Source organism: Heterodontus francisci, chromosome 7 (assembly GCF_036365525.1).
Source record: "Heterodontus francisci isolate sHetFra1 chromosome 7, sHetFra1.hap1, whole genome shotgun sequence".
NCBI classification, from domain to species: domain Eukaryota; kingdom Metazoa; phylum Chordata; class Chondrichthyes; order Heterodontiformes; family Heterodontidae; genus Heterodontus; species Heterodontus francisci.
This window is the reverse complement of record NC_090377.1, coordinates 50,250,902-50,267,833: the sequence shown is the minus strand read 5'-3', so window position 1 is coordinate 50,267,833 and position 16,932 is coordinate 50,250,902. Positions and strand designations below refer to the sequence as shown.

Below are 16,932 nucleotides of genomic sequence, written 5' to 3'. Positions count from 1 at the left end.
AATTTTGTGTACAATGGAAACTATCTTTATGCTTCATTATGTCTATGAAGATTCAACATTATATCAACTGTGTTACTGTTAGAGCGCCATGCTTCATGTAAACCTTCGGACATTTCTAATAAAGTGCTCCACAGAATTTTCCTTTCTTACCAAAGCAGAAGTGCATCTCCTTTGGAGGCAACTACACAGTACCATGATAAACTGAATGTTAAAATATTTTATTTGAAAATGTAAGAACACAAACTACCTGAAAGTTTATAAATTTTTAATAATTTTAGAATTAGTTAAATTTGTTAGTGTTTTGGTCAATTATTCAAGGTGTTCACTTTGAAAAGAGTTTTGATACATAATCACAAATGCAGCTACAGATTTAAAAAAATATTTAGCAGTGTTATATGACTACTGCAGCATAAGCATTTATCAGGTTTCTGCTTTTAAATGTGCAAGTAAACTTTGGTCCTAACTGTTAAATAAGTTAATAGATCAGTGAAATTACTGTACAGTAAAATTATTTTCAGTTTGGATATTACCTGCCAATCTTTATTATTGACCCTGCCCTATTGGAATACCGGCGGTCAACAACAACAACTTGTATTTATATATCACCTTTAATGTAGTAAAATGTTCTAAGACACTTCAGAATAGTATTATCGAACAAGATACAGCACCAAGTCACAGGAGATCATAAGACAGATGACCAAAAGGTTGGTCAACGTGTACCATTGGTTTTAAGAAGTGTGTTAAAGCAGGAGAGATGGAGGCAAAGAGGTTTAAGGAGGGGATTTCAGAGCTTAGGACTAAGGCAGCAGAAGGCATGGCTGTCAATGATGGAATGATTAAAATTGGGGATGTGCAACAGGGGCTGAAGGACATTAGAGATATAGGATGGGGTGAGGCCATGAAATCAAGAAAGAGAATTTTAAAGCATTGTTGGACTGGAAGCCAATATAGGTTGGAAAGCACAGGCAATTGTATCAATAGCAAAATTATTCAATAATGAAAACATTTTTATTCGCAAGTCCTATCCTTTAGGAAGTTGATTTGATCTACCCGATTAAAAAAAGCATAACATCTTTCATTAAACAGAAGTACGACGTAACTTGAGAATGACTTCCTTTCCAGCTAAACAATTTATAGCCAACCTTCTGAGAAGAGAATTTTCTTGCCTTTAATTAAGATAAAAGCCATGATGGTAAATCTTACAGCGCAGAAGGAGACCAGCCAGCCTATTATATCTGTGCTGGCTTTGGTACAGCTATTCATTTAGTCCCATTCCCTTGCTCTTTCTCCATGGCTCTGCAATTTTTTTCCTTCAAGTAATTATCTAATTCCTTTTTGAAAGTTACTATTAAATTTGCTTCCACTACCTTTTCAGGCAGTGCATTCCAAATCATAACTCGATGTGTAAAAAAATTCCTACATCTAGTAAACCTTTTTCCTGGTCTGTGCAGGCCATTAAAACATGCATATTAACCTCTTTGTTTAAAAAAAGTTGTTATATGCTAGTAATAGGCAAGGAATGGAGTTGGTATTCATATCTTACAGTAGTAACAGGAGATATGAACTCCAATGGCAAAATAGTGTGAAAACTAATTACTGTAAAGAATAAAAATATTTGGGAGTGTTTGGTGGTGCAACACAGCTGTAGAATACCCGAGGATATTCATAAATCACTTGGTAGAATGTCTATATCAATCAGGTATGTTCCATGCTTCAAATACTCTTTAAAATATATATAAATGCTTTTTTCGAAGAAATAATAAGTTCTCCTGTATAATAAAATACATGATAGCAGTTAGCAACAATCACAAAATCAATATTATGTTTCAAGGCAATTTTTCATTTGGCTCTTTTATAGTTTGGGAAATGAACTGGATGCCATATGCAGAGTTTTTACCCCCACGATACTGAGATGCAGGAGAATAACAATGATGACATGATCCAAGCTGTAATTACAAAATTAACATTCAAATATATTTTGATGATTTGTTATTATGGTTATTTCAAAGTTTTCTTGCATAATGCCAGTCTACAGGGAAATAATGCCAAAAAATCTTACTGAGGTGCAGATTATGGTAAATATGCTTATGAACTCTGGAAACACAAGATGCTTTTTCATATCTGATGCTTCAGTATTCAGGATGCAGGAGTGCAACATGCATAAATCAACTTCCCAGATTTAACATCCTAAAATCAGCTCCCTTATCCCCATGGCTAAATTAGAGACTGCAAAACAGGGGAATCTATGATTCTTCATGGGGCCTAGAAAAAAAATTATAATTATTCAACACTACATATTTTGTTTAAAATACAGATGTTGCATGCAGATTATTTCAGTTACCTCACATGTATTAAAACTATTATACAGATATCTATGACGTATGCTTCAACAACTTCCAAGATATATCTTAATTTTTAACCACAGTTGGAAATCCTAATAATGTGCATAGATGGTGACCATAACAACATACTTCTGAATTAGGTAATTTATTTTTGGTCCAGACAGTTGCTTTTTCATAAAATAGTGCAGTCTCACAAAAAATACACTGCAAGTAAGTTAAATACATTACCTATCGGAATCATCCTTGTGAAATTACTTAACGGTGGATCACGTTCTGGTGGACAAGTACTGCAGAAGTCAAAACAAGATGGACATACCAGGCTTCCCATGTACACCCAGTCATTCATCATAACATTAATAGACAGTACCTGCCCTATTCGACTGCATAAATAGGACTTATCAGAAACCCAAACAATCAGTCCTTCAGCTGAACAGGAAACCTAAAGAACAAAAGAGAAAGTGCTTAATAGATTAATTTATCCTCCAAATAAGAATATACATGTCTGGAAATGTACATGTTTTGCGAACACAAAAAACAATTCAAACTTTCTTGGCTTCTCTTTCCTTCTGTTTTTGAAATGTACTCTTATTTAGCCACAAACATTACAAAATTATTGCTGTACAGTTGTAATGATGAATATATAGAGAAAAGATACGAAACACAATTCAAACATTTTTGAGACATATTTACAGACCTTCCAACCTGGGTGGGCAGCTTATAACAAATTTCCATTTCCTTTGTTCATTTGCAATTTTATGATAGTAATGTGATAGAGTCATTTACGACACAGGAGACCATTGTGTCCATGCTGGCTCTACAGGGAGGTATGCAGTCAGTCCCACTCCCTGTAGCCCTGCAAGTCTAGTTCTCTCATGTGGCCATCCAACTTTGTCTTGAAGTCACTGATTGTCTCGGTTTCCACCACCCTTGTCGGCAGCAAGTTCCAGGTCATTACCACTCGCTGTGTAAAAAAAGTGCTTCCTCATATTCCCACTACATCTTTTGCCCAAAACTTTCAATCTATATTGTTGAAATTCCATGATTAATGTGAGTTGAACAGTGTTCCAATCCTTAAATCATCAGAGATAACGACAACAATGGTGGTCAGCAAGTGCTATAATGCTGAGTGGCACAGAAAAAGTTTAATTTCAAATCCTATAAGGCTTGTTATTTTTAAATTATTGAGCAATAAATCAGCATACACCAGTTCTGATGAAAGGTCACAGACCTGAAACATTAACTCTGCTTCTCTCTACACAGATGCTGCCTGACTTGCTGAGTATTTCCAGCACTTACTGTTTTTATTTCAGATTTCCAGCATCTGCAGTATTTTGCCTTTAAAATACATCTGCATGCTTTTCTCTCTTTCCACCTTCAAGAATTGTTTGAATGGCAAAATTTGAATGATAACTGCAACTGCAAACAGGGTTTCAGATTTCCAGCACCTGCAGATTTTTGCTTTTCGTTCACAAGGTTAACATAGTTATTAACCTACTTTTGCAATATAAGACCCAGATCATATTTTGCTGATTTAAAAATATTTTAAAAGATTCGTATTTATGAATCTCATCACTTCTCTCACAAACCTCTTAAAGTGTTGCACATACAATGAATCAAATGCAATGACTATCATGTTGCTGTAACTAATGACAGCCAGTTTGCTCATATCAATATCCCAGAGCCAGAAATGTAATAAATTACCAGGTAATTTGATTTTGCTGCTGTCCCTGTACGTATATGTCAAGTATACTTTCACAAAGTCAAGTCAAAGTTTCAAAGAATATTTGTGGGCAGTGCTTTTTGATTGACTGCCGATTTAAAAAAACACAGCAACCACCCCCCCATCACCTCCAATCGAACCCTGCATCCTCAGAATGCAATTGTTGAAATCAGATATCCAAGGCCTCTAGATTTTAAATCAATTTTAAAAGTTAGTTGTATTGTCACCAGTCCTGCCTGCACTATTCAAGTGAAAATTTCAAACATCTGACTTTTAAATTAGCCAGGTGAGACAACAAGTTGTTGAACGTCAGCTATATAAGCTAGTCCTTTTTGTTTTAATGAGGCCGAGCAGAAAAATATTTAAAATATTAAATCAGGAATAAAAAGTAAAACGTAGGCCCATCATTGTTCAGTGTTACATTCAAGAAACTGTTTCACTTATTGGTTATTTAGACAGCTATGCAGTGCGTCTGAGAGCAGAGACCTTTCAATCACTTTGTAGCTGTACATTTTTCAGTCAAGTGATAAGCCTACATTTTACTTTTTATTTCTAACTTGGTGATAGATTTTATAGTGCTTTTACATTTGGTGCGTCTGTAGTTCAAATTGTAGATGATAGCATTTGTATTTCCAATAATGCTACAAGTTTTTTTCCTATTATTATGCTGCGAGCTCTTAATGTCAGAATCAAAGATCCATCAAAGTCTCTGCATCCATGGTTTTCATATTATAATAGAAAATACTGAAACCAAACTGCAGGTTAGTCAGCAGTTGATGGCATAATGTATTTTGAATGAGACTCTTCTGATGAAGCATTTTGGACAAGATCCTTCTGATGAAATATTGGCCTTTTTGTTTTGTAGATTCCTACTAATCTACTGTGTATTTTCTGCAATTTTGTTTTTATTTCAGATGTCCATCACTTTTTAAAAACTCTAACAGAAAAAGCTGTTTTAATCATGTGCTCACTCGAGCATGAGTGCCAATCATTATTTCCTAAATAAGCAAAAGGCTTCACAAAGGTTAATCTGTAATTTTCATCTGTGGTTTATACTACTACTCAGGATTCACACTGGGATAGTACCATTTCTATCAACTACTGTGGACTGCCATTAGAGCACACTTATAGAATGTCCATTTCATTACTAAAAATAAACTTTACAAAATATACTTATTGTATATCTGTATATATTTCAGACATATTATGGTGAGTGTACTATCTGTAAGATTTCTTGTTAATGGAACTCTTGCTCCTGTTTGAAAAAAATCTTTATTAAACTCACCCTATAACACCCACTACCCCAGTCTGGGGAGACCGGACTCTTGTTACACTGTTGCATAACAAAATGAGATTTCTGAGTTAGGCAGACAGAGTCTGGTCCATATTCTTCAGCACCATAGTTTCGAGAAGGCTCTGAAATGCAAACAGATTAATATTTTTATCAGCCACCTAAATCTCAACATATACAACAGAACATAATGCAGCTACAAATTAAATCAAAATACAGAGAACATGTTGTACAACAGCCATCTGCTGCTCCATTATATAAACTATTATAACCCACTGAGAGACTACCAAACAATCTCATCAAATGAAGTCACATTCTTGAGCTGATTTAAAAAAAAAACTAACTATAAATGAAGCCACACAAACAGCAACGTGCATTTATATGGTGTTCTTAAAATACAAAAATATTCCTAGGTGCTTCATGGACATGATTTCAATCATGGCACTGACACATGCTCCATAAAGAAACTAACTGATGAAATGATCAGGACACAGGTTAAACATACGTACCTGTACCTGTCAAAATAAAATGAATTTGGATTTACAAAATTCAAGGCTGGGCTCCTTTGAGTTAACAGTGAATTTGGACAATTGACGGCTAGGGAGATAATATTTAGCAAAGATTATTTGCAAGATAGATACAGGCAAAGGGAGAGCTGGAGAATATTTTAAGTCCATGATTCCTTGATAATATGGTACACTGTAGTCTTCTGTACAATGTATTATCATTTTACCTGTCGATGTGTGGTATTAGCTAAATGAAACCCAGACACGTACATATTGCTTAGGTGAGGAATCATAAAATTGAAAAGCAAAACTAACAGCCAGGAACACAGAGTGCTCTCCCAAGAACAGAGGAGTTCACTGATGATTATCAACAAATGAAATAAGACCAAAGGAACTGTTGCAGCAATATGTAAATGTTACGTGCTCTTATGTAAATGTAACATTAATCGCCTGTAAATTCCAAAATGATCCAAGGTAACTGAAAATTGACTTAGTGTTTTCATTCAGGTTCAAAAGGAAGGAATCTTTGAATATTCTGAAGTGGTTTAAATGGTCAAGTATCCCATTGTGCTTTGCTTTAGCATTTTAGCCATACAGAGAATGGGAAGTAAAGAGGACGTTGAATCTTGTTTCTATGTGGGAACATGAAGGCAGTTGGCAGCTAAAATACAGAGAATGTTCAAGTTTCAAAACTATGATAAACACCTATTACAAGAGATGGCCCACATCTAGATAAGGGACTAATTGCAAGCAGACACCAATATATCACACTAACTCATAGCACTGAGATACTGCTAAGGGAGTCAGAACTATGAAGGCCTGCAGGCCATAATTAGATAAAGATTGGTCTATGCATTACAATACAATAAAGCAAGCTTGTGGGAGAAAGCTGGAGACTGAAAAGATTACAACATTCTGTAAACATCTCAAGCATGGCATCAGCTTCGTGGGATACTGTTATGAACATGGGCAGCCCAAGTTAGCCAAATAACATACAGATGGAACTTGGTCCCTCCAAAAATTAGACCGCTCTCGTAGATAGTCAGAAGTCCTTTTGCCTAATCAGTATCCCACAAAGCTGGAAACCTGATTAGCTTGGACTTTGTGGAGGAAACAGTTTATATTAATTAAATAAAACAGAAAATGCTGGAAATACTCCGCAAGTCAGGCAGCATCTGTAGAGAGATAAATAGAGGTAATGCTTCAGGCCGATGACTTTTCGTCAAAACTTCTGTACTAATTAATCCTGGAGATACAATTTTCAGAACCATTTTGTGCTGCATTGTCTTCTATGACATCACACCATTAGTTACAAGATTATCCCAGTGTATATAAAGTGAGCTTGAAATATTTTCCTCTTTTCTGAAGACATTAAACAGCCATAAAAAGCAGACAGATCAAATCCGTTGCTCCCCAACCTGTACCTTCCATAATATTTAAGTTATTAAAGAGAAAAACACAAGTTCTGGTTTGAATCAAAGTTACCCAACGAATCAAAGATCTGATAAAATTTCATGCAAAGCTTAACCATGATGGCTGCATGAGTGAAGAAAATGCATGATACCGAAATGATCATGCTCAATGCACTAATTTGACATCTGTAAAAATAAGTACTAAATGATCATTGTCAAGGTAAAGTTCTTGATGTACAGAAACACACTGTTCTTCATTATCTCTTCAAAATGCTTGTAAAATAATAAAATGTACCAAGGAAAATGATTCTACTCAGACACTTGGACAGCACAACAAACAATGCAAATGCAAAGGCTTTAGAAGTATATCAGGAATTTCACAATCCTGCAACAGCAGGTCACAGTGTTGGCATTGATCTGACAATGGTTCAAAGACTATTAAATAAGTCTTGACACATAACCAACCTGGCTGATTTTGAAGAATCCTGCAATCAGAGCCACGCTGGAATTCTCCACTTATAGACCAGCTGAACTCTTGGCTAAAAGGACAGTAATCAGCTATCTTCACTGCTCCACCATAATACTGCAGCTCTCCCTTTGGTACACCATCAAGGTAGTCAAAATACTGCAGAAAAGAAATACAAGTCAATATTAACTAAACTATTACAATTTTGCTTTCATGATCAAATTAAGGACCAAAAGAAATGCAGAACAAGATAGCAGATGATGCAAAATCAAAATACTGCAGATGCTGGAAATCTGAAAGATAAACAGAAAATGCTGTAAATAACCAGCAAGTCACACAGCATCTGTGAAGAGTGAAACAGAGTTAACATTTCAGGTCAGTGACCTTTCGTCAGAACTGGGAAATGTAACAGTTGTAAGGTTTTAAGCAAGAGGAGGCAGGAAAAGGATGGAGGGAAGGAAAGCACAAAAGGGTAGGTCTGTGATAGGGTGGAAGACAGGAGTGATTAAATGACACAAGGGGTAATGGTGCAAGGCAAGACGTGGTTAATGGGACAAGTGAAGAAACAAAAGGTAGATCTAGAGCAGCTGTAAACTACAGCAGCAGAATCAACACCAGCACCTGCTATACAGAAAAAAAGGAGCAGTTATGATGATCTGAAATTGTTGAACTGAAGTGGAGTCCAGAAAGTTGCAAAGTGTAAATGATGATTTATGTTGCCTTCTTTGGTTGCGGGGTGGGAAGGGAGGTGGGGGGTGAGGGTGGGAGTGGGGGTCGAAAGAAGATACATTTGTTTCAGGGAAAACATAAAGACCCAGACAGAATTGAACAGGATTATGAGTTAATGATTCGGAAAACGATATATTCTAGTGCAATTAGGCTTCAAATTCAACAAATCCCATTTTACAATGATTTTTAAAAAAATTAATTGATTAATTTACGAGATGTAGGCATTTGCCAGCATTTATTGCCCATTCCTAGTTGTCCTTGAGAAGGCGGTGGTGAGATGCCTGCTATTTCACTGTAGTCTGCTTGGTGAAAGTAACAGTGGTGTTAGGTAGGAAGTTCCAGGATTTTGACCCAGCAACTGTGAAGAACAGTGAAATAGTTCCAAGTCAGGATGGTGGTTGACTTGGAGGGGAACTTACAGGTGATAGCTTTCCCATGTGGCTGCTGCCCTTGTCTTTCTAGGTGGTGGAAATCATGGGTTTGGGAGATGCTGTTGAAGTAGTCTTGGTGAGTTGCTGCAGTACATTGTGTAAATCAAACACACTACTGCCAAGGTGTGCCAGTGGTGCAGACAGTGAATGTTTAAGTGGTGGTTGGGGTGCCAATTAAGCTGAATGCTTTGCCTTGGATGGTGCTGAGTTTCTCAAGTGTTGTTGATGCTGCACTCATCCAGGCAAGTATTCCATCACACTCCTGATTTGTGCCTTGTAGGTGGTGGAAAGGCTCTGGAAAGTCAGGAGGTAAGCCACTTGCCACAGAATACCCAGCCTTTGATTTGCTCTTGTAGCTACCGTATTTATATGGCTGGTCCAGTTAAGTTTCTGGTCAATGGTGGCCGCCCCCAGAATGATGGTGGAGAATTTGACAATGTTAATGCCATGAGGAGGCAGTTAAACTCTGTCCTGATGGAGATGGTCATTACTTGGCATTTAAGTAGCAAATAGCATTTATGTCACACATCAGCCCAAGCATGAACGTTGTCCAAGTTTTACTGCACGGGGCCATGGACTGCTACATTATCTAATGAATTGTGAATGAAGCTAAACACTGTGCAATCATCAGCAACATCCTTACTTTTAACCATATGATGGAGGCAAGATCATTGATGAAGCAGCTGAAGACAGTTGGGCCTAGGACACTACCCTGAGGACGCCTGCAGAGATGCCCTGGGGCTATGATTGGCCTCCAATAAGAACAGCCATCTTTCTTTGTGCTAAATATGACTCCAGCACTGATCCCCTATAACTTCTACTCTTTGGTGCCACATTCAAATGCTGCCTTGATGTCAAGGCCAGTCACTCTCACCTCACCTCTGGAATTCAGTTCTTCTGTCCATGTTTTAACTCTGGAATTCAGTTCTTCTGTCCATGTTTTAACAAGGTTATACTGAGATCTAAGCTGAGCAGTCCTGGCAGAAGTCAAAAGGAGTATTGCTGAACCAGGTATTGGTGAGTATGGGCCACATAATAGCACTGTAGAAAAATGTCTCCCAACAGTTTGCTACTGACTGAGACTTAAGATTGGATTTATCCTGCTTTTTTGATGGCAACTTTGAATTTTGTCAGATTTTTTTGTCAGTGTTGTAGCTGTACTGGAACAGCTTGACTAGAGCTGGGGCTGGTTCTGGAGCACAGATCTTCAGCACAACAGCCAGAATTTTGTCGGAACACAGAACATTTTATATGTAGAGTCATACTATTGTACATTCCAGTTCAGGACAGGGGACAGAATGTCTTTTGGCTGCAATAGGAAATGATTGGAAAGATCTCTCACTATTCCAGTTCTGACTTAAATACCACCTCACCTCCCCCAACCAAGTAAGCAAGTAATTCTGTATGAAACAATACATCTGAAAATGTACTTTTTGGCAATACATATTGTCATATAGGTTACAAATAAAAATTTTAAAAATAAGCCAATGATTAGCTCTGATTTTAGAGGTTGGATGAATTTCAGCTTTGGAGGCTGAGGGACTAAGCTGTTGCAGCAGTGGCTTACTAAAACCTTTACATACATGATGCCAACCTGGATGCAAAAATGGAAGGATTCCATTATACCTGATACTCTGATGGCAAAAGTGCTGGATGCTTCTCTAAATTACATACTGCCACAGCCCTCTGGTCCTGTCGACATGTCAACTGTAATGGAGATGTCCTCAGTGTGTCACAATATGGAGTTACATTCTTATTCCTGAAGAGAAATAGTAATATATCATACATCATATATTTCATTAATCACTGTACAAACTTCTATTTTCAGTTTTCACATATCCAATTTCTAAGCAGAGACAAAGCACTACAAACTAATTTTTAACTCATGAGTTCCATTAAATCATTGATCTTATTCTGGTTGCACTATGAACCATATTCAAATGAGAAATTTTATTAAGGGGCAACAATGGATAGTTGAAAATACAATCATGTTACATACTAAGCATCAATGTTTGTGAAAAATGACTACTTAAACAAAAGAAACCAAGCTACAGTGTGATGAAGAGTAATATAAAAGTTATTTCGAATCTCATGACCTTTCAAAAGAAGTCAGTTGATGTTTTATGTAACATATTGGAAATCTGCCCTATTTCAGTTTATTAGAATATTTGTGCTCCATATCATTACTGATAGTTTGTCAGTATTGCAGAGGTTTAACCATATCATATCTAACTTTCCAATTAGCATTAATTTTAGCTCTTACATGGTTTATTTAAACTATGCAATAGGAATAGACAGGATGTTAGGCGATTCTTCTTTTCAGAGAGTAGTGAGCCATTGGACTAGATTGCTAACTGGTGTGGTGGGTGCTGACTCTGTTGCATGCCTTCAAGAGGGAGCTGAACAGTTCTTCACTTGGGCAGAGACTGCATCATATCGAAGGCAAGTGTATATCAGTTGGTCCATATGATTTTCTGTAGTGGTTTTGATCACTGAGGGAGTCAGAGAGAAATATTCCAGGGTATTATTTTCCATTATTGTCCCTGTGCTTCTGTTTTATTGCCTCTCCTAGGAGATTACATGCCTGCAGGGGAAAGTGATGTGAGGAAGTTTCTAATCATAATGCTCCTGCCATCATGATGGAGGGCAGACTTAATGGAACAGCTGCTTTTTCGTTGCCTGTCAATTTTGTATGTTTGCAAATGTTTTTCAATTGGGTTGGGTGGGGGGGGGGGGGGGGCGGGGAGAAGGTACTAAATATACAAAAGCAGTCTGCTTTTTCTTTCATTAACTGTAAGGAGAAATTGAGTTACCCCTTGTCATCAAAACAGAAGAAAAATAACAAAATGTCCCCTTTTTAAAGGGCACAACTAACAGAGAACTTAAGCAAAAACAAAGCAAACTTATAACCAAAGTAATATTTACATTATAAACCAAACATTCCAGTCCCTGTGTTGCCTACTGTACGTGGAAGGCCTTATGTGTACCAACAGGCACAAGGCCACAGAAGTGGGCAAGCAACCAGATCAACCACCTCCAAGGGCCATGTCCAACCTTGAATTGAGGATGCTCAAGAAAAGGACTCATTCATATTGATGCTGACTATTTAAAGCAGAGCTAATCTTATTGCTTAACAAATGTACAAGATGCAAATCAACCCAGTGATGGAAATAATTACGAAAAAACTAAGCTGATAGCTTTCTATATTTATAATCTATGGCACTTAAATTGTTTCAGTCCTTTGAAGGGCTATTAACTGTGATGTCTGTGTTCAAAAGGCCCTGTTCCCAGTCCATCCTGAAAGTGAACAAATTCTGTAGTCTAATATCACAAAAGCCACCCTGATGCATGTAAAACCTAATCTGAGTGACTGATCTGCCACTGCAAGAAGTATTTCAAGTGAGACAGTGAATGTTCCTTTGTGATCTTCCTTTTGTATCGGCCTGACACCAAAGGAAGACTGAGGTTTAAACTAGCTTGGCGTTCCTAGATCTTTAGTTCTCTTCTTGCAGTAATGCGAGAAAAGTAGGAAGCAAGCAAGAGTTCTCATACAAAAGCTTTTCTTCATTGTTATGAGATCCAGGATTATGAGATTACAGGAGATTCAGAATATGTATTGTTCTGCAAGTAAAATATTGTGATCTAGCTAAAGCTGCCATTTTGTTCTTCCTTTGTTTAACATTACTCTTAAACTTGATTCTTAAGTTTTACCCTGACTCAGTTTGTCAGTATGGTGTCTACTGTCAGTTGATGGAGCTCATGAATACACAGTGCAATTCCATTCCAGCTATTGTTCACCCAGTCGCACATTATCCCCAGTAAGTCATTTGTAAGATAACATTTCAGTTCATTGGAATTAAAGGCTTGCCTATGGAAGCAGAATCATTCTTTGAGGAGGAGTAAAAAGTATTGGGAGGTCACCCAAATTATGAAAGATTATAATGTTATGACCAGGTGAGCAACGTGTCTAGGGGTCTCTTGCTGTCTTCACCTGGTCTTATTATAACAGGGTTTAATTTTAAACACACAGTGGTTTGAGTTCCCCCTTTGTGAATCCTTGTTCAGTTTCCAATTATCAGGCAAACATACAGAGTTATACAGCATAGAAACAGGCCCCTCGGCCCATCGTGTCTGTGCCGGCCATCAAGCACCTAACTATTCTAATCCCATTTTCCAGCAATTAGCCCGTAGCCTTGTATGCTATGGCGTTTCAAGTGCTCATCTAAATACTTCATAAATGTTGCGAGGGTTCCTGCTTCCACCACCTCTTCAGGCAGTGCGTTCCAAATTCCAACCACCCTCTGGGTGAAATTTTTTTTCCTCAAATCCCCTCTAAACCTCCTGCCCCTTACCTTAAATCTATGCCCCCTGGTTATTGCACCCTCTACTAAGGGAAAAAGTTTCTTCCTATCTAACCTATCAATGCCCCTCATAATTTTGTATACCTCAATCATGTCCCCCCTCAGCCTTCTCTGCTCTAAGGAAAACAGCCCTAGCCTTTTCAGTCTCTCTTCATAGCTGAAATGCTCCAGCCCAGGCAATATCCTGGTGAATCTCCTCTGCATCCTCTCCGGGGTAATCAAATCCTTCCTATAGTGTGGTGCCCAGAACTGTACACAGTACTCCAGCTGTGGCCTAACTAGCATTTTATACAGCTAGTAACTGAGCACAAAAAAGGTTTTCTTTGGTTTAAAGCAGAAAGAAGAAATTTATTAAAACCTTAAACTTAAAATTCTAATACAGTTCATGCCTACAGATGTACAACTTGTTCACACTAGCTCACACACGCAATATAAACATGCAGACTAGGGACAGAAAAGAGAAAAGAGAAGTAGAACAGTTTGAGGCAATATCTTGTCTGTTTCTCGAGCTCACTGTAGACCTTGATTGAAGTTGTATTCTTGTGTTTCGTTGGGGCCCAGTAATCTTCTTGAAACTTTGTTCATGTGGCAAACCTTCCTCTCTGAGTTTCACGTGTCTTCAATGGTTTCAGTTCCCTGAGAGATGAGCAGGCAGGCAGATGGTCTTGCTTCAGTTCCAGGAGCACACGGCGTTCCAAGTTTGTTTGGGAGTTCAAATTCAAAAAGCTCCCAGGGTGCTTAGCAGGTTAGTCATGTGACTAGCTCCTTAGACAGAACAGTCTCTTCAACATCCTTGGTTGGAGGTTCAAATTTCTGTGTCACAGCCAGTCAGCCATGTGACCAAAACTGATCCGACCACTTCTGTGAATTAGACACAGGGACTGGCTCACTTTGTTTCCACATTGACTAGTACTATGCAAATTTCCTTCCAGTCAGAGATTGCAAGTTTTAATTTCATGTGGCAAAATAATGTGTGCCTCAGTCTTAGCAGGTGGGGTTTGCCCAACAATGAATAATAAAGTTAAGCATGGCGCCATCCAAACATCAATAGTCATCATTATAGGGGCACTATATCTATAAATATATAAAAAAAACACAATGCTCACTTCTTCCGTTGTTGGTCAATCCAGAACTTGCAGCTTTTCGTTACAAAGTCACAGCCCATGCCTTCACCCCACTCCAGTCTCTCTGCCATGCTATAATTAGCTTTGTACCAGCTGGTGATGGTGGTGGATGGGGAATGGCAGTAGGAAAGAGAAAAAAATTGCTATAATTTAAACTTTTGAAGAATATAGTCACCTACTTGTACCATACAAAAACTAAGTCAATTTGATAGAGTTGGGCTCCAACATGAATTTACTACTTACAAATTTGCTGACTTTGATCATCGGCCACATTTTTCTGGTGACTTGTTTAAGGATCTACATAGAGTTTTTCATGCACCCTAATTATTGATTGATCTTTTATAATTAACAGCGTAGACAGATTTTATGATTTTAACACCATTATAAAATCAACTTGCTACAAAGCATATCTTGGTATTAATAGATTCCCATCTGACCTAGGCTTACAAGTAGCATTTGCAGACAGAGAAGACTTAGATAATAGATAGAGGTCTTTCTCTTCCCAGTTGCTTCAGGTATCGCTCACCTCATGTGACAACCTCAAAGGTAGCTGCATCCTCCCTCACATGCTCCCAACATTAAAAAAAAAGATAGAGAAAGAATACTATTGGGAGTCCAACCCATATTCACATACACTGAAACCAGTTTAGAATCTAAATATGTAGTTGTATTTCTAAATTCATTTTGAAGCACAATTCTTTTAGTTGTGCATTGAAAGAATAAAGAACTTGTATTTATATAGCACCTTGTCACATTCTATGATATCCTATTGTACTTTGCAGCCAGTGGACTGACATGGAAGTGACAGTATGTCACAGGAGTCCAATCCTAATCAGACTCCCGAGCACACTGAAGCCAAACAGCTTCTGACTTGCTCCTCGAGATGATTTAGCACTGATCTGAGTTGGTAGAGGGGCTGGTGTACTGGTTATGTTACTGGATTTATAAACTAGAGGCCTGGACTCATAATGCACAAGATCTGGAAATAAACAGCTGGCATCAGCAAAAATAATTGTGAAGCTGTTAGAATGTCATAAAAGCCCAATTAATGTTTTTCAGGAAAGGAAACCCGCCATCCCTTCCTTGACAAGCCTGTGACTTCAGTCTCTTAATTGCCCTCTGAAGTAGCATAGCAAGCCACTCAGTTGCATCAAACTTGAACAATTACAGATGGGCAATAAATGCAGGCCTTGAAACTGACATCAGTCTGAGAATTTTTGTTAAACTTGTTTGAAACTGCATTACAAACTGTCCAGGTAGTCCACTGGACATGCTAGAGACTTTATAAACTTAATTTTAGTTAATTACAAGAAAGTGGGCATTCCTACCCATGCTCCCATAATATCAGCAAAATTAGCTGCTGGGGAGCGAACTCTGCAGAGACATCTAAGCACGTGCAAAACACTTTTGTTGCTGATGTCAGCACAAAATGCAGTCACTAACATGATTCAGGTGTGCAGATTGCATAACTCACTTCATAAATCTGAGAAGCTACAGTAAACCAATGTTTTAGTTACAGATGTGACAAAGTGATATTATAAATAAATTGCTCAATTACACATCTCAAAAACTAAAAACCACAAGGCAAGGTTGGATTTGCAACTCCTTCAAATCCAGAATGTGTTAAATTGTGTTGTCTTCCAATTATTTTTTCCATTGTGATCAACAAAGATGACCTAATCTGTTGGCTTTCCAAAAGTCAATGAGAGAAAAGAGTATTTTCATTAGATACATTCTGCACAAAGCAAAACTGAAAAGTCGTTTAGTAGTCTTCTAACAACATTTTTGTTTTTAATTTTAATATATTCAGTCTAACCATAAAGACCCAAGATTTGAAGTACTGCCCAATATCTGGGAGTTCTGCTTAAATCATCTACAGAAAGGTCAGAAATGCTCCAAATGAGTATTTCTTTTCCAGTGTTCACAGTTTTGCTATTATTCGAATATTTTGATTTAAGGTTCAAAGCAAAAAGAAAACATTTTCCCCAAATTATCGTATGGTATAAAAGTCTGTTCGTGCATCATCCATCTTACCCAGTATCTTCTAATGCTGCCAAGGTTAACCTAGAGAATACTCTGTTCTGTGTGTGGGACCCAGTCATTGCTTCATTCTGTGGGGAAAAAAAACCAAAACATATTATAGAACTTAAAAGGCCAATCAAACTATCTTGCGGTCCCCACTGTTTAGGTTTTCTTCTAGGATTCACTGTTACAATAAAAACAAAAGTTTTTTTTATTCATTCATGGGATATGGGCGTCGCTGGCTACGACAGCATTTATTGCCCATCCCTAATTGCCCTTGAGAAGGTGGTGGCGGTGAGCTGCCTTCTTGAGCTGCTGCAGTCCATGTAGGGTAGGTACACCCACTGTGCTGTTAGGAAGGGAGTTCCAGGATTTTGACCCAACGACAGTGAAGGAAAAGCGATATAATTCCAAGTCAGGATGGTGCGTGACTTGGAGGGGAACTTGGGTGGTGTTCCCATGTATTTGCTGCCCTTGTCCTTCTAGTTGATAGAGGTCACGGTTTTGGAAGGTGCTGTCTAAGGAGCT

The 16,932-nt window shown here is 37.9% G+C and overlaps 1 protein-coding gene across 2 annotated transcripts in view; it reads right to left on the bottom strand.

The window, feature by feature from the left end:
- lmln (leishmanolysin-like (metallopeptidase M8 family)) overlaps nucleotides 1-16,932 on the bottom strand; it is an 85,683-nt gene that overhangs the window by 3,424 nt on the left and 65,327 nt on the right. For both annotated transcript variants that reach the window (XM_068035160.1, XM_068035161.1), the window contains 6 exons: nucleotides 16,417-16,493; nucleotides 14,365-14,475; nucleotides 10,524-10,656; nucleotides 7,737-7,896; nucleotides 5,348-5,478; nucleotides 2,571-2,781 (listed from right to left, as the gene is read on the bottom strand). In XM_068035160.1, the coding sequence (XP_067891261.1) occupies nucleotides 2,571-2,781; nucleotides 5,348-5,478; nucleotides 7,737-7,896; nucleotides 10,524-10,656; nucleotides 14,365-14,475; nucleotides 16,417-16,493 (823 nt within the window). The remainder of the gene's footprint in view (nucleotides 1-2,570; nucleotides 2,782-5,347; nucleotides 5,479-7,736; nucleotides 7,897-10,523; nucleotides 10,657-14,364; nucleotides 14,476-16,416; nucleotides 16,494-16,932) is intronic.